Source organism: Phodopus roborovskii, unplaced genomic scaffold, assembly GCF_943737965.1.
Source record: "Phodopus roborovskii unplaced genomic scaffold, PHOROB, whole genome shotgun sequence".
Taxonomy (NCBI): domain Eukaryota; kingdom Metazoa; phylum Chordata; class Mammalia; order Rodentia; family Cricetidae; genus Phodopus; species Phodopus roborovskii.
Genome location: NW_026126459.1, coordinates 30,865,152 through 30,886,881, shown reverse-complemented (window position 1 = coordinate 30,886,881; position 21,730 = coordinate 30,865,152). Strand labels below are relative to the sequence as shown.

Here is a 21,730-nt window from a genome sequence, read left to right as displayed (position 1 = left end):
GGGCTACACAGAGCCTGTCTTGATAAACCAAAAAGAAGTAGGAGGGAGAGGGGGAAGGAAGAAGAAATGGAGGGAAAAAATGGAGAGAGGAAGGAAGGGGAGGAGGGAGAGAATTAAGAAAAGGAAGGAAGGAAGTTAAAGAACTCAAAAGGGGGGGAGCAAAGTATGTATAGTTGTTAGGTAGATATACACATGCCGAGTTAAAGCACACATGGCTACAAATGTCCCATCCTCTCATCTGGAGACCCTGAGTAACTCTGTCCCCACTCCATTTGCAGAAGACTAGAGGACTTCCTTGTGTGGAATAGCTAAAAAAACCCTAGGGGATTCTTCCAGCTTCATTGTTTTTCTAGCACAATTCCACTCTTGAGAATATATGCTTCATGAGAACAGGGACTTTGTCTCTTGATTACTAGTATATTCCCAGCACCTAATAGCCATTCGATACTAATTGTTGAGCACATAAATTAATGAATTACGGATGAGCATGTCCCAGCCTCAACTAGTACCAGGATTCTTAAGAAAAGAAGAAACTGTTTTTTATGATTAAGGCAACATCTTTGATGAACAGACAATCAACCCAACATCCAACATTTAAGTGAAGTTTCTCTTCATAAACTGGGAAATAGAAAAAAGTAAGAAGAAAACACAAGGGAGGAAGAAACCATCATAATATCAGAAATCTCCCTGAGTGACCTTGAAAATTCACAGATATCTATTCTACTTGTAAACACTCTATGTGTGGACTGTCTGACCTCAGGAAGGGGTTTGTGTTTACCTGAGCAAGCACAATATGGAACATGGGAAAATATGTGCACACAAGAACCAGAGAAGGAATTATAAATGAAAACCCAGGATGGTGAGATAGTTTAGTAAGTAACAGTGCTTGCTACCCAAGCCTGGCAACTTGAGTTCAATCCCCAAAACCCACATAACAGCTGGATGTATGATCCAACCTTAACTTCAGCATTTCTACAAGCCAGAAACTCACTGGCCAAATAGCCTGAAATACATAGCAAATCAGAGGAAATGAGAGAGGTCCCACCTTGACCAAGTAAAACAAAAGAACCAATTCTTAAAAGATGTTCTTTGACTTCCACGTGTATGTCAATGAATGTATGCAGGAACATGCTTGAGTGCACAAGCATGTACACACACACACATTAAATTTATTTTTAAAAGGAAGGTATCGCGGTAAATAAGGATCAGGATAAACAAATAGGCCGAATAGATGTTTATTCAGGGAGAAATAACTTACAACCTAGACAGATGAACACCAGGAAATTCAACCCAATCCTCTCCTGTCCGAGTCATGCCAGAAAGAGAGCTCCTTTCCTGGCCCCCTCCGACCTCCTTCCACAGGTCACTTCCGCCCATGGCTCCACCCCCCAATGGGTGTGGTCAGTGCCACAGAAGGACTATCTCACTACAATTCCCCTTTAGTCTAAAGAAAAGATTTAGGCTTAATACAAAACTATATACAAAACAGTGAATAACAAGTGTGCTCTAAGAAAAGGAAAATCGAGAACAAAATGACCTACATATCTAGTCCTAGGGTGAGGGCAAAATGGAGTTTACAATAGAGTTGTCCTAAGCTGGAAAATGTAAGTCTAGTACCTAATATATCTAACTAGGAAGAGAGAATAATAGTTGTGATAGTTTAATCTTCAACCTCATCAAGACCTGAGAAGGAAATTAACAATACTAGAGTAGACAGGAAATGCAGATGGACAACTTCCAAAAGGTGCAGCAAGGACAGAAACAGCAAGCCACCTGAACAGTCACCCTAGGTCTCACAGCAACGTTGGTACACCCAGATTTGGCTAAGGCCAAGAGAACTTGACAGACTACAACAACAGCAGGGAGGTAGAATGGCTGTCTTACCCTCACTACAGGAAGGCTTTTCTATAATGACAAATTCTTAGAGTTCCCTAATTCCCAACACATGGGAACTATCACAGTTATCATGGGAGCTGGGTTATAGGAACAATAGACATAACAAGGAGAGTGAGAAAAGAATCACAGGACCTCAACCCTGCACAAGAAACTACAGGCAACTGAGGAATGCTGGGGCGGGGGGGGGGGAGATAAGAGCAAAGAAGGGTATATGGAATGTTTGGAGGGAGAAAGAGGAAATGATGTAATTGCATTATAATCTCCAAAAGTAAAAGATATAAAATTAAAGTTTAAAAACACTAATAGAGGGATTCTGTTGCATGTTTAGGCTAATAACAACTCTTTAAAAGTGTATTTTCTGTGGGGGGGAACAGGGGAGGTTGAGAGAATTGGGATTGACAAGTCAAACAAGCTTTTTCAAATTTAAATTTAAAAAAATCTGGAAGAAAAAAAGAGTATTTTCAATGCAACTGTATGTTCTCAATATTCAATTGTCAATTGTAATCCACCTCAAAACTTGGTGACATAAAATATGTAGATATCCCATTGTACTGTGTTCTTGCAAATAATATATTCAAATGTCCTTGGAACTGCTTCCTGTTCAAAAGACATCCCAACTTTAGGAAGACCTTTAAACTCCAGTATGGAAGCTCAAATGGAAATGTATTAAGCAGCTAACTTTCCCTCCTTCTCTGGTCACTTAGGTTCACCATTTAATGCTTTAGTCACTGTCATCAGAGAAGGACGGATAACTCCAGAATTACTACACAGTTGTAAATGAGAAAGACTGATAAAAGAGGTTTTGAATTGAATTAACTAAGATGCTAGAGTAATAAAGCAAAAATTCTCTGTCACATTCAGAATGGGTTAACTAGCTGGGATCAAAGCCCTAGCTAGTAGTAAAGTAGGCATTATCCTACAGAGATATTTGTACTTACTTCACTTATAAACCTGAGATATTAGTATCGGTACTATTTATATTGGTAATGGTACTGGTAATTGGTTCTGGTACTGGTATTGGTACTGGTACTGCTAGTGGTATTGGTACTGGTATTGATATTGGTATTGGTACTGATATTGGTCCTGGTACAGGTATTGGTATTGGTATTGGCAGTAGTATTGGTACTAGAACAGGTATTTGTGTTGATAGAATTCCTAGTCACACCCTGTCATACTCTCACAAACCTTAGACTCACCAGGGAGATACACCTCTAGGAGTATGAGGAGGGGTCACTAGAAAGGTTTCCTGTGGAGTGAAGGCATACTATGAATGTGATCATTAGGTTGGGTCCTTGTCTAAAGGGAGAAAACAAGGAGGGGAAGGTTCCACCATTCATCTTTCCCTGGTTCCTCACTCTTTGTTGCAAAATATTACTGTTCCATGCTCCGGCTGCCACAGCTAGTGCCATCCATACCACCATGCTCTCCCTTCCATGATGGATTTTGAGCTCCAATATGCCTTTCTTTTCTTCAAGTTGTGCAAAGTGTAGACCTTCTATTTCTCTAACTGCCTAGTTTTCCCATTGCAAAAGCACTTTTAAGAGTAGACAATTTGTGCCCCAAAGCCTGGCATTTACTTATCATTCCATGTGTTTTCAACTATAAGCTCCCTGCTACATTTGATCACTGAACCAATCTTCTTAAGCATCTCTCACATGTTCAAAAACAGCAGAAAAACTCTTATTGCTCATTACATTGTAACTCTATACACTACCTACTTGGTAAAGAACTTCATAAAATGCAATAGACTTAAGTTGACTTAAGTTACATTTGCTTAAATTCTCTGAGAACTGGTTGCTTACTTCACAGATTTCTCTCAGAAAGACACAGTACTTGGTTTGGGGCAGCTCAAGAGAGAGGCTTGGATACTCAGAGTTACCTCAGGTCTAACTTACCATGGGTACTACACACACACACACACACACACACACACACACACACACACACACACACACACATTCTGTCTTCTTCTTCCTCCCCTTCCTCTTCCTCTTCTTCTTCTTCTTCTCCTTTGTCTTCTGAACAGAAGTGTTTCCTTTAGACAGCTTCTCATAATTTGCACAATGACCAAAGCCTTATGTGCAACAGCCTTTTTGGAGAATGTATTTGTACCATGGTAGATCATGTCCAAAGATGGTGATAGCAATCTTTCTTGTGATAATCATTCTTTGCTACAGGTTATTGCTGTTTGTCTCATAAATTGATAGTCAGATCCCTATCCTCTGAATCTGAGCTGGGTTTGTGGCCTTCTCAGGACATAGCACATTGTGGATATGCCAAGTGGGGAGTAGCTGTAGCTTTTGCTTTTAATCTCATGTAACTCTAAGACACCACATAAAGAGGTTTGGTTTCCCTGCTAGAAAGATCATACAGAACCTAAACATGTGAAAAGTGAGAAATCTTCCTGTTCTTGTCTGCTCAGTAGTGATATCAGGTATAAGGTCATACCATCTTGCATTCCTCAACTCAAACCACAGCTGAATGAGCAATCAAGGAAAAGATGATTGTACCAGTTGAGCATTGTCAAAACAACCAAAGAGTCATGAGTAAGTGATGTTGCAGTTACTGTGAACCACTGAGCTTAGGCTGGTTTGTTACAAAGCTGTAGGCTGTTGATACATCATTTGTGGTTAAGATTAAGTCAGAACATAAGGAGTACAGAGACAGGCATGATGGCTCACACCTACAATCCTGGCACTGGGAAGCCTGAGTCAGATGGATTGCATTGAGTTTTAGATCAACCCGGGCTAGAGAACGAAACCCATCTGAACCAAACAAATAATCCACATACCAACTTTCTAGTTTACAAGAAGCTCTGTGCTTTCTTACCTCACACCCCCCCCAATTCATCTAGCTGATTATACAGTCTCCAACAATGCAATGCAAAATTTGTGTGCATCAATGCAAAATCAGAGTGAAGTGATTATAATGTGAAATTGCAAATCTTTCAAAATAGGAAATCATGAAATTGATGAAGGTAATGTCAAAGGAGCCCTTGAGTCATGGACAGTTCCTACAACAGAGGGGGATCTGCAGCTGTAACAGTTAACATTCGGGAGAAGAAACCCAGATGAGTGACAGCACAAGAGATTCGGAGGGAATGATTCAAATGACACAAGTTAAGAGAGGCCCTTGGAAAACTGATGAAGCGCTCCAATGTTTTTGAAATAATGACACTCTCTGATTTACCCACAAAAGTCCAAGGCAAAAGGACATGGTATCATGATGCCATATAATTTTGTTAGGAAATTTCGCTTTTGAAAATCAACACAGATTCCTTTTTAGTTTTAATATTTAACATATCTTTGTCCAACTAAAATTTTCTAACCGTGCGTTTTTTTTTTAAAGAACTTTTCTTAATTTCTTAAAAGGCAAAAAAACTCCAATCAAATCTTCTTTTGGAATTTTGAAATCTCTGTTCCTAAAGGCTTCACCTTCAGTAGGTAGGGGGAGGGGAGTCTCCATATTGTCTTTGATGTGTTTTCCTCATGAGTAGGTATTCATTGGGGGCAGCCTCCTGGCCATGCTTTGTGGATACTCCCTGCATACTTTGCAGATCCAAGGATAAGGGACCCAATAACTATGCCACCACAGAGCTATTGATCCATGAATTCACCTGGCGATATTGCGATTAAGAAAGACACTGTCCCATGACCCAGTATAAGCTGCTGTTTGTTCTTGAAATCCTGCATGGTAGGCCTGTCACAAACTTCCTGCCAACAGCACTTTCATAGTCCGGATACATTTAAGACCAGTTCAAGCATATAAAATCATGTTAGGAAATAAGCCCCACATCCCAAAGGCCCCGCTAAGGTGGGCCACATGTGAGAACAGGTGTGCCACTTCACAGAGCAGGCATCTGAAGATGTCAAGCGTTAGATAGAACCACTCCAACTCAACCTGGCCTGCTTTCACGCTTCTGGGCTATGTCAATAAATGCCTCAACAAGGGTGGGAATTGAGAAATTCTTGCCATGAATTCAGAATTAGTGGAAACAAACCAGCACTTTCTCTTTTTAAAGAGACTACTTGGGGAGAGGGGTTCCTCTTTCCATCTTTTAAAAAGTAAAAATGAAAAAAAAAGTCAGTGATTCTAAAAATAGCATTCATTCAAAAGATTTCCATGTCTTATGTAACAGTTCACAGCATGCAAGGCCACTTGTCTTAGCATCCCTGAAGTCTAAGCTCTTTTAAGTTGGATTGCGTCCTCTCTTGCAAGAGTAGGATGCACCAGGCTGTTTTCCTTTTCATCATCAGTGTAATTTCCACTCTATAACAAATAAGAAAGGAACACCACAAACTTGGCTGAGCAGACCCTTTCAACTCTATCCCTCCCAGAAGGGCACTCGGTGTTCTGCAACCTATCAGTCAGCTCTGGGACAAGAGCAAACAATACTTTCAGTTACAATAACTCACAACTCGTATCCAGGAAAAAAAAAAAAAAAACAGGCTCTCTGTAGCATAGCAGCCAGAGGAAAGTTTACTAGCTTTAGCCAATCAGAGGCTGGGGAGCTCAGCCAAGTTAACATGTTTCTCCCCGCCTCTAAATGAACTCATGATTGAAATACGGCATGGGATTTGTTTTAAAAAGGGAAGGGGTGTAGGAAAGAAAAGCGAAGGCAGTAAAGAGCTTGGGCTTGTGGGGAATGTGGTTAGGAAGTGTGTGCTTGTCGCTGAACCCTCAGTGGGTCCTGTAACCTTTGCCTCCCACTGGGTGGAGTAGGGCCTTTAAGAGCAGCTGGAATGCAGTTCCCCTGATCAGCATAGCCAGTTATTCCCTGTCTGAACCTCTGCTAGCCCTAGAGAACGGTATTCTGTTCAGACCAACGGAGCTCCTGCTCTCTTCACCCCAGCCCACTTCTTGCCTGAGCAAGAAACTTTCAGCCAGGAAGTAGGTTCCCATCTGTCCAGCCATGGGAGAAGACGCTGCACAAGCAGAAAAGTCCCAGCACCCAAATGCTGACATACGCCAGGAGAAGCCATCCAGCCCCAGCCCAATGCCTTCCTCCACACCGAGCCCCAGCCTGAACCTGGGGTCCACAGACGAGGCCATCCGGGACAACTCGCAAGTGAATGCTGTCACCGTACATACACTCCTGGATAAGTTAGTCAACATGCTGGATACCGTGAGGGAAAACCAGCACAACATGGAGCAGAGGCAGATCAACCTGGAGGGCTCGGTGAAGGGCATCCAGAACGACCTCACCAAGCTCTCCAAGTACCAGGCCTCCACCAGCAACACAGTGAACAAGCTGTTGGAGAAGTCTCGCAAGGTCAGCGCTCACACACGCGCAGTCCGGGAGCGCCTGGAGAGGCAGAGTGTGCAGGTGAAGAGACTAGAGAGCAACCATGCCCAACTCCTCCGACGCAACCACTTCAAAGTGCTCATCTTCCAGGTTAGTGTCCCCAGGGCACCCCTCCACATACGTGATCTCTAGTCCTCCAGGCTCTCACAGCCATCTTCCCATCTGTCTGGCCAGTAGAGCATCACACACAAAATGCATTGTCCTCCAGCTGCCTGCCACAGGCAACTATGAAATGTGCCCATCGGGGTTGGAATCTCCCCATCCTTCAGGGAACGCCTGTGGGCCTGGCAGGCTGGGGACATTTGTCAGTGAACACCTAGATGCACTTGGTAAAGGGTGGGAAGCTGAACAGGTGCACGCACCCACTGTAGACAAATTCATTTGTCTCTTTTTATTAGGAACTTGGGGCTGTGGCTGCAGCTGTTAGCTGGACAGGGCAAATTAATTCAGTGGCTGTTTATTAACTCTTCGTGGAAGTGAGCTAACTATATGAAGGATTTGCTTTCTTTTGTTCTAACCAAGACTGCACATACATAACCTTTAAACTATCCCTTTTTCCATGGGCTCCTGGTGTTTTGGAAACTAACAAAATGAAAACTTGAACTAGCCTTGTCTTTTAAGACATCTTTTGTCAAAACAGTCTCCAGTCCTTTCTAGAAAATGATGCCATAAAAGTGAGAAGCAAAGTACAACTCTTTATAAACATGCTAGATATGCCCCTCATTGCTCAGAAGCACATAACTCTAAAGTAAAATAAAAGAAGTGTTATCAGTGGTGGTCACAAAGACAAGCCTTCAGTATCTTCTCCTTCAAATGGCTGCCTTAGCATGAAAAGGCCACTTAATGTTTTTTTAATGTATCAATGATGCAATTAATGTAGCAAAGGCTATTTGGGGACAGGAAGATTGCGTGGGACTGTTGTTTAGCCAAGTGGTGGGCATCTGTGAATCCAAAGGCTGCCCTGCCTGATGCTGGAAGCCCTTCCGTGGATGGCGCTGAGCCAACCCGGACCCCAGGAAGCATTGCCATCCTGCCCTGGGGCTGTCTCCTTGTGACCATGTGAATAGGAGAGGATTTCAAAGCCATGGAGGGGAGAGGCCATAACAGATTGTGAAAGCATACAGGCAGAGCCTTCATCTCCCAAGAGACATTAAGAAACTGGGATCTAAACCGAAGGACCTTCTTTTTCCTAATGAATCTTCTCTGCCAAGTTAGAACTCAGGCCTGCCTATCGCCGTAAAAGGGCAGGCTTGTCTTTCTGCCTGGGTGTCCTCCCCAAATTGCACTTGAGTTGGGAGGTTCAGGCAGCCGAGGCTGCTGTCACAGTCAGGAACTTTTAAGCTTTTAATGCAGATGCAATAGATTTTCAGGAAGCAGCTGAACTGGGAAGAGTTGTGGTCAACCATGTGAGATCCTACCTTTACTGGCCTAAGAGATCCTAGAAGCGTAGCTCTCAAGACATGTCTAAACTTAATAGTGATGCCCAAACAAAATGGAACACTGTAGACTTGTCAAAAGAAAATCCCCTCCCTTCAGTATGAATCAGAGCTAGTACCCCTCCTCATTCATTAAAGAGGGGAGGAAAGTATTTCTCTAGTGAAGGAAAAAGAGTTTAAAGGTTTTTGTTGTTGTTGTTGTTGTTGTGATACAAATGTTCTGCCAGTATGAGAAGGAGTGATGGGGAGAGACATGACTATACATTCAAGAAAACTGTGGATCTGACTATGGGGGACTTAAAGGCATGTGCTGCTGATGAGGACCCAACAAAGTCACCAGTTCTGTTGCATTGGACATGTATCTGAGATGGTAAGAATTGTCCACATAGTAAGGAAATAGTGAAACAGGAGTGCTCAAGACCAGAATGGAAGCTAAGGGAATCCAAAGCAAAGTGTGTGCACTGTTCTGGCCCCATGAATAAAACACCTATGACACATATGTTAGGAGCAATTTAGAAGGCAGGGAACTTCAGGCAAGTGGCTACACCTTCTCTTCCCATAGGAGGGCCTCTGCTGGCTGAAGGGAATTAGAGCCTCAGCTCTGAAGACACAGATAGTTATTTGAAAAACCAAATACAACTGTGTCTGTCTTCAGTGTTTTTCTAAAAGTAGAGGTTTTAATAAAGTCCCAATTATTCTAATGGGTGAAACAATAATTTTTATTAAAGTGGAGTCCAAGATAGTGGGTGGGAAGATAAAATGTCACACAGACACCAGCCCACTTCCTACTTTGATCATTTGCTAACTACATTGATTGTGGACACATTTGCTATCTTCAAGCCTCTGTTTCCTCTTGAAAACATGGAAGATATTACTAAGAACAAGAAATAGTTGAGCTCTTAACAACCCCAGCATAAGCTACTAAGCAGCATTATCTCTACCTCTTTGTCCATCCCCAAGTTATAGATGAAGATGCTGAGTTTGTCTGAAGTTGTTTAGCACAGAAGTGGCAAAGGTGTGTGTGTGGTTCAAAGACACACTTATTCAGGCCGAGAATCTGTGCTTTCAGACACTAGTGTTTCCTGACTCGTACCTATGCCATAAGTGAGGAATAAAGGAAACAACATACTTAAAATGATTCACACAGACTGGCAAGGTGCAAGTGCTCACTGAGTAGAATCAGTTACTGTGTGAGCCTGAAATTCAGGGCTGAGGCAGGAGGCTGCACCTCTCCTGGGTTAGAAATATGGTTCTTGGACCAAAACTGACCCTCTCCTTCTGAGGACCTTGAAATAGCTTTGCTTACTTTTTTTAAGTTGAGACTTACTAGTACACCCACAGGTACACACTCATTATATGCCTACCATCATTTCAGAATCAGCATTATATCATAACCAATGAAAGCAAAGGACTCTAACCAAAATATCTTCTCTAATTAGACCGTCCTAACGGTCTAATGTAGAACATACATTACAGTGTAGTGGTAGAAGGGGATTATCCCAGACCTGTGGAGAATGTGGATATCAAATATGGTACTGGTGACTTGTGAGTTGAAAAAAAAAATATCATTTTCAGTACACTTGAAGCCTATGATACAATTCTCCATACTAAAAAAAAAATTACATTTCTAGTTTAAGGCAAAAATTATCTGAAAATAAGAGAAGTGTTTAGAAAGAAAATCTTCCCCTTGATTTGGCCATACTTGGTACTGTAATGTTGAGAAGAGCTATGCTTGTGAGACTAGATCTATGTAGATCTGAGAAGATCTACAGTTTGTAAAATGTTGACACATCATCCAAAATCTACTTTTGAGTGTATGTATCTGCTTGTGTATATGTGTGTATGTGTGCATGTATATGTGAGTATATATATGTGTTTGAGAGTGTGTGTGTGTACATGTGTGTATGTGTGTATCTATGTACGTGAGTATGTTTAAGAGAGAGTGTGTGTGTATGGCTGTGTGCATGTGTCTGCTTGTATATGTGTGTGTGTCTGCTTGTATATATGTGTGTGTGTACATGCGTGTGTGTATCTGTCTATGTGAGTATATCTGCTTTTGAGAGTGACTATGTGTGTGTATGTGTGTATCTGCTTGTATATGTGTGTTTGTGCATATGTGTGTATGGTATGTGTGTGTATATATGTGAGTATATCTATGTTTGAGAGTGTGGTGTGTGTGTTTGTGTGTGTGTGTGTATGTGTGTGTGTGTAGGATGACATGGGCTTTTAATTCCTATCTTTATCTTAAATCTACTTAAAGCATGCCATTTTTTTAATAAAGTTTTTGTTGTGCTTCACAACACTATTGTAGGTAGTAAACATCCAATCCCTCAGTGAATACTTTGAATTTGGCCATCAGCATCTGGAAACTGGAGAAATGACCATTGTCCCTTGAAAACTGAGATAAATTTGGAAATCCCAGTTAAATTCAGAAATTTTTCCTTTTAATTTTTTCTGCAAAAGTTTAACATAATATTTGAGTTCAAAATAATGGGACATAAACCAGCATTAATAAAATAAGGCTTATAGGCATTGATGATCAAAATATTAATGCTAAAGAAGTACCAAGTTTCTCCTTTTTCCTGAAAGCAAACCTATCTTCTCTTAACATTAGAAGCTGTAATGTAGAGTTAAGAGGAAATGGTCTCTGCTGGTTGAAGAGGCTTCAGCAACTTCACAGTAACTGGCCCTGAGGGTGAGGTGTCACTTACGTCCTCAGAAGGTTCTTGTAATGATTACTTGAAAAAGCAGTCTGGGAGTAATTTCAAAACCAGGGAACAAAATGAGAGTGCACATGGACAGCTTGCACTTTCGTCCACATGGAGTTGTGAAATTGGATGAAAAAGCAGAGGACAGTTACATATTTGCAGCAGATAACATTTCTGAAAATGTAGTCTATTAATGTGCTTTACACATTCATCATTTGGGTTCCTTCCATATATCAGGATTTTAGAAATATGCTAATAATAAAATCTCCCTATGATTTTTAAATCAATTAGTTTAAAACAGGACTTTATCCAAAATCATTGTTCTAAATAAGCTATTCAATTGACATGGACTAGAAAGAAATGAAAATATGGGTAATCAAAGATGCCTTTATATGAAAACTCTCCATGTTTGTACCACAGGTCAATATCCTTTAACAGAATATTGGCTTTGTATTGTTACTTATCTAGTGCCCTTTTAGTTTATGAGGTAAAAAATATCATTTCTTAGTGTTATCATTTATACTTAGTTAATGTCTGCACTCCCCCTGACATTAGAAGTAAATAACTGATTAAAGTTAGTATTCCTTTGGGAAAAATACATTCAGATGATAGATAGATAGATAGATAGATAGATAGATAGATAGATGATAGAAATACACATATATACATGTACATGTGTGTGCATATGCTAGAATCTTCATTAGATGAAGCCCCCCTGTGCTTCCCACTTTTTAAATAATTTTCAATGCAATTTATATCCTATAGCTTTTATTCCTGTTCCTGTAAATGGTTACTTCTTCTTGTGGCATGTAGGTTAAAATCTCATAATAAAATCAGTTTGATCTGGAAACCTTTAATAACCATTTAGTTATATTCTATGAAACAGGGTCTGAGAAACAAAATAACTATCAAGGTCTCATTTCATTGATAAGAGAAATTATAGAATGGAATTGCGAAAGAAGTAAACAAAAACTTAAAACTATAGTCTCACTGTGGTAAAGTTCATGTTTATGAGTTTTAGTAGACCAGCTTTTAAATAATTCAGTATGGTTTGTTTTTGTTTTGTTTTTATATTTTTCATGTGTAATAAAGAACCTAACCAATGTGATCTTTTAAAAAAAAAAATTGAACCCTTGATAACACTGAAAATAATGAGACTTTTAAATCCTCCAGAATGTGAAAGACTGCCCAGGGATTATAACTAATGCATTTTATTCTTATGACTTGCTGATTACACCGGCAACCGCCCTGGGGGTACAGTTCTAATCAATGGCTTTATCCACTTGGCAATCTATACCTCAGAAACACAAATTGGAGAAAACCATCAATGTGTAAAGGAGACCTATAAATCAGAATGTCAGGTGGCACAGTTTCATTTTAATAACTAGTATTTAGAGATTATTGGATAAAATATTCCATGGATACTAATTTATGTTCTACACATCCCAGCAGGATGCCACCCTGTCCCTGTTATTTTTATTTAACAACAGGTTTGAGAAGGGAGTGACAGGAAAACAAACAGCTGGCCTCTCTCTCCTATCTGGGCGGTTTAGATGACTTAAAGTTGATTTCCTTTCCTAATGATGGTGACAGTCTTTTGTTTTTAAGTTTGCCTGTCTGCATATGTGCAGAGAAGATGTGTATCATCAGTTTCAAACTAAGAAGTGTCCAGCAGACTGGCAGGTTTCTCTGCATTGATAGTCACATGCACAACTGGGACTATTAGTTCACAAGAATCAATAGAATAGCAAACAAGCTGATGCTCAAGGAAAAATGCTACTTCTCAAGAGTTCGTTCCATGCCTTTCTCCAGTATGCTACAAGCATATCCTTCATATATGTTTGAAGCTTACTATTTAATATTCCCTCCCTTTGAAAATCTCCTAAGGGTCCTTGTTAAAGGTCAGAACCAGTAACACCTGCATCAGAGGAGGCTGAAGACCTTTTTGAAAACAAAGGACAAATAACCACCGGAACCTAGGGGCTTCTCCTAGGTAGAGCAGCTCAAGGAAATAATCCACAGGGATTCTCTGTGCCATTTGAGGGAGTCACATATCTCAGGTAGACAAATGAGTAGCTAGCTTCAGTGAGCAGCAGCAGAGTTCGGGTGCATACTCAAGCCTCACTCTTAATATAGTTGTCAGTCTGGGAATCTGTAAGAGAAAGCAGGTCACAAACATTACAACTGAAGGCTGAGCACAGAGGTGCCACCTCGCTTGTAGACGTGTGGCGCTGAGGTGTGTAAGAGGACTACATACTAGACCGTGTTCACTGATGAGAGAGCAGCTACAACAGATCCTGTTTGCACTGAATCCCCACCACTGTAGCAGTTGAACACCATGCTATGTAGGACTTGTGCGGTGACTCTGAAGGAAGGGAACTGGTATTTTTCTGATTCTAAACACATATTTTGGTAAAAGAAAGAGATCTATGTGCTTAGGAGTTTACAAATTTCTGTGTAAAAGGAAAAGGGTTGCCTTCAAAGAAAATGCCAAAAGAAGCCACAAAATACACACATTGTCCAGTAGACATAACATAAAATCTTGCCTAGGTAACTAAAGTGACAGCAGAGACACAGCAGCCAGCCAGGAAGACATAGCTCAGTAGTTTCCAGTTGCATAAAGACACATCCAACTCATTCCGGATTATACTGCTCTGCTCCTGCTTAGTTAATTCCACAATTGGCATCAAAGAGCTCACGTGTAAATTTTCCTGTAAATTTTCATATTTCACAAAAGAGTTCAACTGGGTTCCCACCTTTCCTCAGCACCTCTCCCCTACACCCACATCAGAGTCCCTATCACAGATATTACAATTCACTTTCTAACAAGCTTTCCTCAAAGCTATCCTTGAAAGATTCATGATAAGAGGGACAAAAAAGCCATAAGGCTCAATATACCTCTACCTTGGCAATAACATTTATATTTAAAGGAAACAAATTTATTTTAATTCTGCCTTTTGTTAAAAACTGAAGAGCAGAAAGTTACCTGATCTATAACTTTTGATTGCCCTGGAAGATTATGGTATAGACAATGTACCTTAAGGCTTAGGTTTTACAGTTCTATGCCTGAATTCTTTCTTTTCTCACTGAGAACTTTTAATAATATTTCACTGAGCTCTTGGTTTTATCCTTCCCTGCAAGCTACAACTGCCAAATCTGCTCAACCCTCTTAATCAAATCCCAAGAGAAATTCTGCTTCAGGACTAGACATCAGAGCCCTAACTACTTCTGTAGGTCTATCCCATTCTGTAATATTCATCCATCCACTGGAAACAAAACCCTTCTTTCAGAGGGAGACCACAGGTCCCCTCAGGCCTTCCTTCTCTAGTTTCCCCAGGGCCACCAACAATGAGCAAACTTCCTTCTCAATACAGAACTAAGGAGCCCATTCTCTTACAGCCCTCTGGCATGCACCTTCATGGCCTTCTTAGAAGCCACCTTCCCCAATATGCATATCTAATAAGTAGTTGTTAAACTTTACATGTAGAGACACAGCGGTGAAAAAAAGACACAAATCCTTCCAGGAATCATGTGCCCATGAATCAGAAACAACTTCAGCTTGAAGCATGGCAAGCTGTCCTCTTCAAAAGGCCACATCAAAAAAGGACTCCTGGAAACCGCCCACTGCCAATAGCTCCTCGGTTAAGTGGTGAGGCCTGGGCGATCATCTATACCATTTGTGCTGAAATTTGGGGTAGGCTTGTCTTTTGCAGGTCTTGTGCAGGTAATCCCAACTGCTGAGTTTGTGAGTGTGATACTTGTGTTGTATCAGAAGAGAGGGTTTCACAGTGCTTCCTCCTGTTCTTACATTCTTTCCACCTCCCTTCCTCAGTGTCCCTGAGCCTTGATGAGGAGAGGGGGATTGATAGCAATACCCATTTAAGGCTAAGCACTCAGTCTCTGACTCTCAGCACTGTGACCAGTTGCATACCTCTCTATTGACTGCTGCCCACTACAAAGAAACACTTCTCTGACCAAGGACCAGAATGGCCCTGGTCTAGGACTGCAAACACTGATATTGAAAAGCTACTTTGGCATCATGACCATTTAGCAAAATAACAATAGCAGAATGTACACTAGGGACCATGATCTCCCCAACCATGGCTTTGACCAGGGTTATGGTACCAAAAATAAAATCCCTTCCTATAAAGTTGGCCTCAAATCCAAGCAGAAAGCAATAACAGCCACACCACTATTACCTGTGAAGCAGACCTCAATCCAATCAAAGAAGTTAGTTACCCCTTAACAGCCAACCCACTATTGTGCCAGTTGCTGTATCTTGTCTAGCAAGTTGATATTATAGAATGAGGGATATCTAATATTGGGTAAGATCACTGATGTGTTTTGTCTCTCACAGCAGCCTTGGTAACGCCTGCTAGCACTTTGAAAAGTAGTCACTGGGGAAGACAAACAAACTTTTAAATCCACAGACTGCAGTTAGTTTTTCAACCCCCAAGTGTGCTGGACCAGCTGAGATACAATCAGGTCACCTGGAAGTTCTGGGTGCAGCATAAGGTGAAAAAGAGTCTGGATCCATGCCTTGCTCACACTCTCACAGAACCCCCAAAGGCCCTGAGAGTGCATTTAGAAAGCTGCTAATCTAGGTCAAATCCTCTGGTTCATATTTGGAAGGAACAGGAACCCAAGGAGATTAAGTTATTTGCTGCAACTCCGCAGACATTTAGCAGTACAGCAAAGACACACTCAGGCCTCCCTCCTGCCACAATTCTCCATCTTGTGCTATTATCTCCGATGAAAACGTTGAGAGTACCATGATAATGGATTGTTGTGTAGCAGTGGAAAAAAAGAAAACACTTAAACTCTAAGGTGCTCTTATACTGTGTGGCCTGAATCTGTCATATTCAAATCTCTCAGTGAGCAACTTTGTACTTTGGAGATAAATTTTTCTGGCTCTACCATTGCCTGAGACCCTGTGAGAGGCTACACTTGCCTACGTGAGGGCTTAGAGACAGGGAAGATGGGGACCCCGAAGAGGGTGGCTTCTTCCCCAGCTTCTCTCCTCACTCTTTGCTGAAGGTGAGGGCAGAACTTCATTGCCCAAAGAAGACACTTCATACTAGAGGCTTGACACCATGTCTGCTCACACATTTTACCTCATCTTGCTCCCTTACTGATTCCCACAAAACACATCCTGACCCACATGGCTTTATGAGCAGGCACTGGGAAGGCTAATCCTCAATTATGTCACCCAAAACTGGTGTGTGTGTTTATGTGTATATGTGTATGTATGTGTGTATATGCATGTGTATCTCTATTCATATGCATATGTGTATATGTACATGTGTGTGAATGTGTATTTGTGTGCATACGTGTGTGTGTGTGTGTGTGTGTGTGTGTGTTGATACTAGTCATAATAGTGGATCCAACCATCCCCTCTAATGCCCAGTGTAGGAGGAGAAACCTAATCAAGCCTTCTGGGCTGTCCATCACTTAAGAACTCCTCAATGCTCTCCTTTGCCTACATTTGTATTTTCCAGCTTGAACTTGGGGCACATCTGTAGGGAAACTGTGACAGAAGCTGTGCCCCCTGACCAGAACGAAGAGTATGAAAGGAGGCCTCTGGGTTCACAAAGCTGTCACTTACTTTAGTTTCTTTATCTAGACAGCTTCCTGGCCTATATGAGTCAGGCCACTTCCCTCTGCCTGTCACCGATAGTCTTCCCCAGCTATCCTCATGGTACTCCCATTGGCAGGCCTTGGCCTTATCCAGCCCAAGGAGGGTGAGGGGGATGACTGGGCCCAAACGGGAATGAATGCTTCCTATTCTAGAAAGCGAAGCCGCACTTTGTTTCTATCATTTCCATTGCCCAAAATACAAACCCAAACTACAGCAGTTCGGGACTATTTGTAAAATATGCCATTATCATAAACCACATTGCCTTTCTTTTCAGGAAGAAAGTGAGATCCCTGCCAGTGTGTTTGTGAAGGAGCCCATTCCCGGGACCGCAGAAGGCAAAGAGGAGCTCACTGAGGAGAACAAGTCCCTGGAGGACACTCTGCACAACGTGGACCTCTCCTCGGATGATGAACTGCCTGGTGATGAGGAAGCCCTGGAAGACAGCGCAGAAGAGAAGCTGGAAGAAAGCAGGGCAGAGAAAATAAAGAGATCCAGCCTGAGGAAAGTGGATAGCCTCAAGAAGGCGTTTTCTCGCCAGAACATCGAGAAAAAGATGAACAAGCTAGGGACAAAGATCGTGTCTGTTGAGAGGAGAGAAAAGATTAAGAAGTCACTCACACCCAACCACCAGAAAGCATCTTCAGGGAAAAGCTCCCCCTTCAAGGTTTCTCCCCTCTCTTTTGGTAGGAAGAAAGTCCGAGAGGGAGAAAGCTCTGCAGAAAACGAGCCCAAGTTAGAAGACCAGATGCAGAATGACCGTGAGGAGGGCTCTTTCACAGAGAATCTTTCCGAAGCATCCCTCCCCAGCGGCCTGGCGGAGGGCAGCGCAGAAGATGGTGAGAAGTCAGCCTCGAAAGGGAACAACTCCGGTGTGGGCAGCAACGCTGACCTGACCATTATGGAAGATGAAGAAGGGGAGTCGGTGGGCCTGCAGCAGGCTCAGCAGGTGCGCTATGAAAGCAGCTACCTGCTCAACACCGAAGAGATGGAAGGATCTAGTGAGAAACAGGTCCAGCCGGCTGTGCTGCATGTGGACCAGACTGCCTGAGTGCACAGCCAGAACCCTGGGCCAGTTGCAAAACCCAGTACTGGCTTGATAGTATCTGCATCCCATTAACCACCTCTGCACCTCTCCATCTCTGCCTGCTCCCTGCTATGACTGTCCAGGCCATAATTGCTGGTCATACAGTACCCTCAGATATACATGGGATCGAGGAAGCAAACTGCTAGGGATTCCACTTTCAAATTGCTCTTAGGTTCTGTTTGTGTAGAATTTCTCCACGATTGGAAGACGAAAGAAACGGAGCAATTAAAAATCACCAATCTATTTGGCTTAGTCAAAAAAAAAAAAAAGAAGAAAAGAAAAAAAAGAAACAAAAAACAACAACAAAAGAAAAAAACTACAGGATATTTAAGACAGTAGTCATGAAATGTGATTTTTTTTCCTGGTCATTCTATCACCTTGCTGAATAGTGTAGCAGTAATATAGTGAATTCTTACCATAGTCTATGAATGATTATTCTTCAAATATATGATATACAGTACACATAAGTCTGTAAGCTGAGGATATAACTCTGTATTTTAAGGGAAAAGAATTAAAAAGGATAGAGCAGAATTCTCAGCTGATTATTCCCTCCCAGAAGCCATTGTTTATTACAAGTGAGGGGATTGAAAGGCTATAATGGTCAGGAAAGAGCATGAGGACTATTAGGCCAGAAAACTAAGGTGGGACAATTGGAAAAATGAGTGAAATGGAAAAGAAAGAATGCCAAAAAGAATAATGACAAGGAGGAAAAAAGGATGTGCTTAAAAGGTGAAATGTTGACATTTTAAAATCTATTTTGCTCTTTAGATAACAATACGAAAGAAGTTCATATGCCTTGCAAGGATACGTCTTATCTTCCCAATATTTTCATAGTCTGGTATTAAATAGTATAACCAGATATCCTGATACAAAAGTTGTGGTTCTTCTTGCTGAATAAATGGTAGAACACATCCTCCTGTGAAGAAGTTTAAAAGGACATTATATCTTTAACATTGAAATAATATGTCTGTAATCAGTAGAATGTTATGGGAAAGCCAGTCACATGATTCTTTAATATTTTTTCCATAGAAGGTAGAACAAGCCAGCTTGGATGCTTCCACTCCAAATATGATATAGGTTTATAAGGTGTTCAAACCTGCATGTTTAGGAAGACAAAGTTTCAGTTTTCCCTTTTTTATAAACATAATGGTAATGTCATTCCAAGTAATATTTTGTTTATACATTAATTTCACAGGATAGTAATGTATTTTAGCTTCTAAAAGCATGCTAGTGTTTCATGTAATGTGTATGCTCATTCTGTCTAACATACTAAAAAGTTGCTTTATCTTTTTTCATTACAAAATGCCTATGTTTTTGTTAATTACAGTTAAGGAGACTGGGGCTTGGACTCTCCTCTGAGTGTGCAGTACCACAAGTGATCTGACAGGCCAGGTGATGCTAAGCAGCAGTCACAAGCTGTCTCTGACTATAAGAAGGGGGATGAGATGAATACAGTGTATTGATGGTGTGGCCTATTCACCTGTGTTCCTATGTGGCAATAAATGTAACCCCAAATACCAAACTGTTGAACTAACAATGCCTGTGTGGAATAAGATTAAATAAACCAAAAAAATAAGAAGTATATAACAATGTCAGTTTGTTTGGCCAAACGATCTTGCAGGCAGAAGGAACTGATTTCAAGATGTTTTCTGAATGTAACAGTAATGTTGATGGCTTCAGTCTTGTTTCCCCTATTAACTCAGCTTTCATTTTCCCCTTGATCTCATTTAGAAATCCAACACTCATTCTTCAAGTTTAACTTTCTTGACACCACCTTGCCAGCCCTATATCATCTGGATTTATTGCAGCAGCTTGATTAATTTGATAGTGCCATCTGCATTTGATCGTATTGCACCAGGACTTATGATACCCTCAGTAGCCCTGCAATCCTGAATCTGTTGAGCTGTTTATTCAGTTTGTTCACTCAAATACATTCTGTCCCCTGCTGTGCCATAGACTCCTTTACATGGCACTCAAAGCAGGCTTGGTCCACCTTCTACAAAGTGACTGCCAGTTAATGTGGCTGATGAGTTGGGGGATCCATAGTCCATGAAAAATTTCCACCTCCCACTGCAAAATTACTTTATTTATTCCTATACACTAGATGCTTGTCAGTGGAAACTGCATAGGAACATCTATTCTATGTTCCACATTTATTCTATGTTCCACAGTCGAAGCTTAAAAATCCAAAGCAATAAAACAGAGAATTAGGCCAGATAATTGTTGGGAAACACACACCATAGGGATTAGAGCTAGCAGCATCTGTGGCGATGGAACCTATTTGTTTTGTATTACTGTTGAATTATTTGCATACTGGTGAGGCTGTGAAGTCCCCAAATTAGATATGTCTTCTTCCCATCCATCCAATAAACCATTCCTAACTTTGTGTGCCTGGAGCTCAAGAACTTGATTAGTGTTCCCCTAGTATCAGTTACACATTAATAAGTAGTCCTTAGAAACAAAATTCAGTAGTAAGATTCTTCTATTATATGGATTACAAATCTCACAAAAATGATCAAACAAACATCATTTTTCTAGAAGACCTATTTCTTTTAAATTTATAGATAGATATTTCAACAGGAAACTTTTTCTCTTACTTAGGAATCCAGTTTTTTTATTATTAATTACCAGTTCCTTTTATATATGAAAATAAAATCAGACTGATGATAACAATTAGTCCTGCACAAATTCATGCTTCTTCAGCAAAATTTTCTGCTGAAAACCTCTACTCCAGCAATGCCCATCCACTGGGAAGTTTGGGCTTCATACGGTTCTGTCCACTATGAGAAAACTAGAGTTCCCTCCATAGCCAAGCTGCCAGTGTTAAGTAAAGGTTATAATGAAAGTCATTTCCTACATTAAGACACTAATGCCTGAGCCCAGTTAATTCCTGCTCGAAAGTTTGTTTACTGCCCTACAGCCCAAATCTAAGTGATTTTATATTGGAGATTGGGAGTATGAAGAATGGAGGTGCAGGCAGCAATCATTATTAACAGTTCCATAGCAACCACAAGTCCTTCCCTAAAACCCAAGACTCCTGCACTGCAAAACACGCAGTCGATGAAATTGGCATTGCGACCTTTGTGAGCTGTTTGATCCAGGTGTCCAGATAAAGAATTCTGTAGCCAGCAACTCATTCCTAAAGGGAACAGGCAGAAAACTCACACTATTAAAGGTACTTTATTCTTTATTTTAACCATTGCATTATCTTGCAGTATCTGAAAGCCTAAAATTATTTTTAATTCTGTATACAAACTTCCCAGTTAAGAAGTCACACCTTTAGTGACCAGCTTGATGTCCATATATTTATATACTTTCCACTGTAAAAATCAATTTGTTAAATATTTATAGAGCAAAGCAACCTTTACTCTCTTTCATTTGCCTCAATCCTTAAGTGCTTTGTGCAGAACACACAAAAAAGAAGGGAAAGAACTAATATTTTTAATAGTTCCCTTGACTTCAGGTTGAGTACCCCTACATCCAGCAATTCTGTGTGCCTAATACAAGCATGAGCTCCTGTATTGAAAATCCTACTGGGAAAGCACTGGTTCTCCTCCATTTTAATAGAGTCAGGACTTGAGATGTGGTGGTTAATTTACTCCAGGTGGTAAGGTAAAAAGGAGGGACTCCAGACATTTTTAAACATTTGATGTGTTCTCATTT

The 21,730-nt window shown here is 41.0% G+C and overlaps 1 protein-coding gene across 1 annotated transcript; it reads left to right on the top strand.

Annotated features, from left to right (window-relative positions):
* The first annotated feature begins 6,482 nt into the window (after positions 1 to 6,482).
* Positions 6,483 to 20,453, top strand: Cavin2 (caveolae associated protein 2). The gene is made up of 2 exons (XM_051190150.1): positions 6,483 to 7,291; positions 17,258 to 20,453. The coding sequence occupies exons 1-2, from the start codon at positions 6,809 to 6,811 to the stop codon at positions 18,029 to 18,031; spliced, it is 1,257 nt and encodes a 418-aa protein (XP_051046107.1). The 5' UTR covers positions 6,483 to 6,808; the 3' UTR covers positions 18,032 to 20,453.
* The last annotated feature ends 1,277 nt before the right edge of the window (positions 20,454 to 21,730 follow it).

What these genes read in the sequence shown, in the direction of transcription:
- Cavin2 (XM_051190150.1), top strand. Translation starts at nt 6,809, where the DNA reads ATGGGAGAAGACGCTGCACAAGCAGAAAAGTCCCAGCACCCAAATGCT. An exon ending in TCAAAGTGCTCATCTTCCAG is followed by an intron (nt 7,292 to 17,257) that starts GTTAGTGTCCCC and finishes CTTTCTTTTCAG; the next exon opens with GAAGAAAGTGAGATCCCTGC.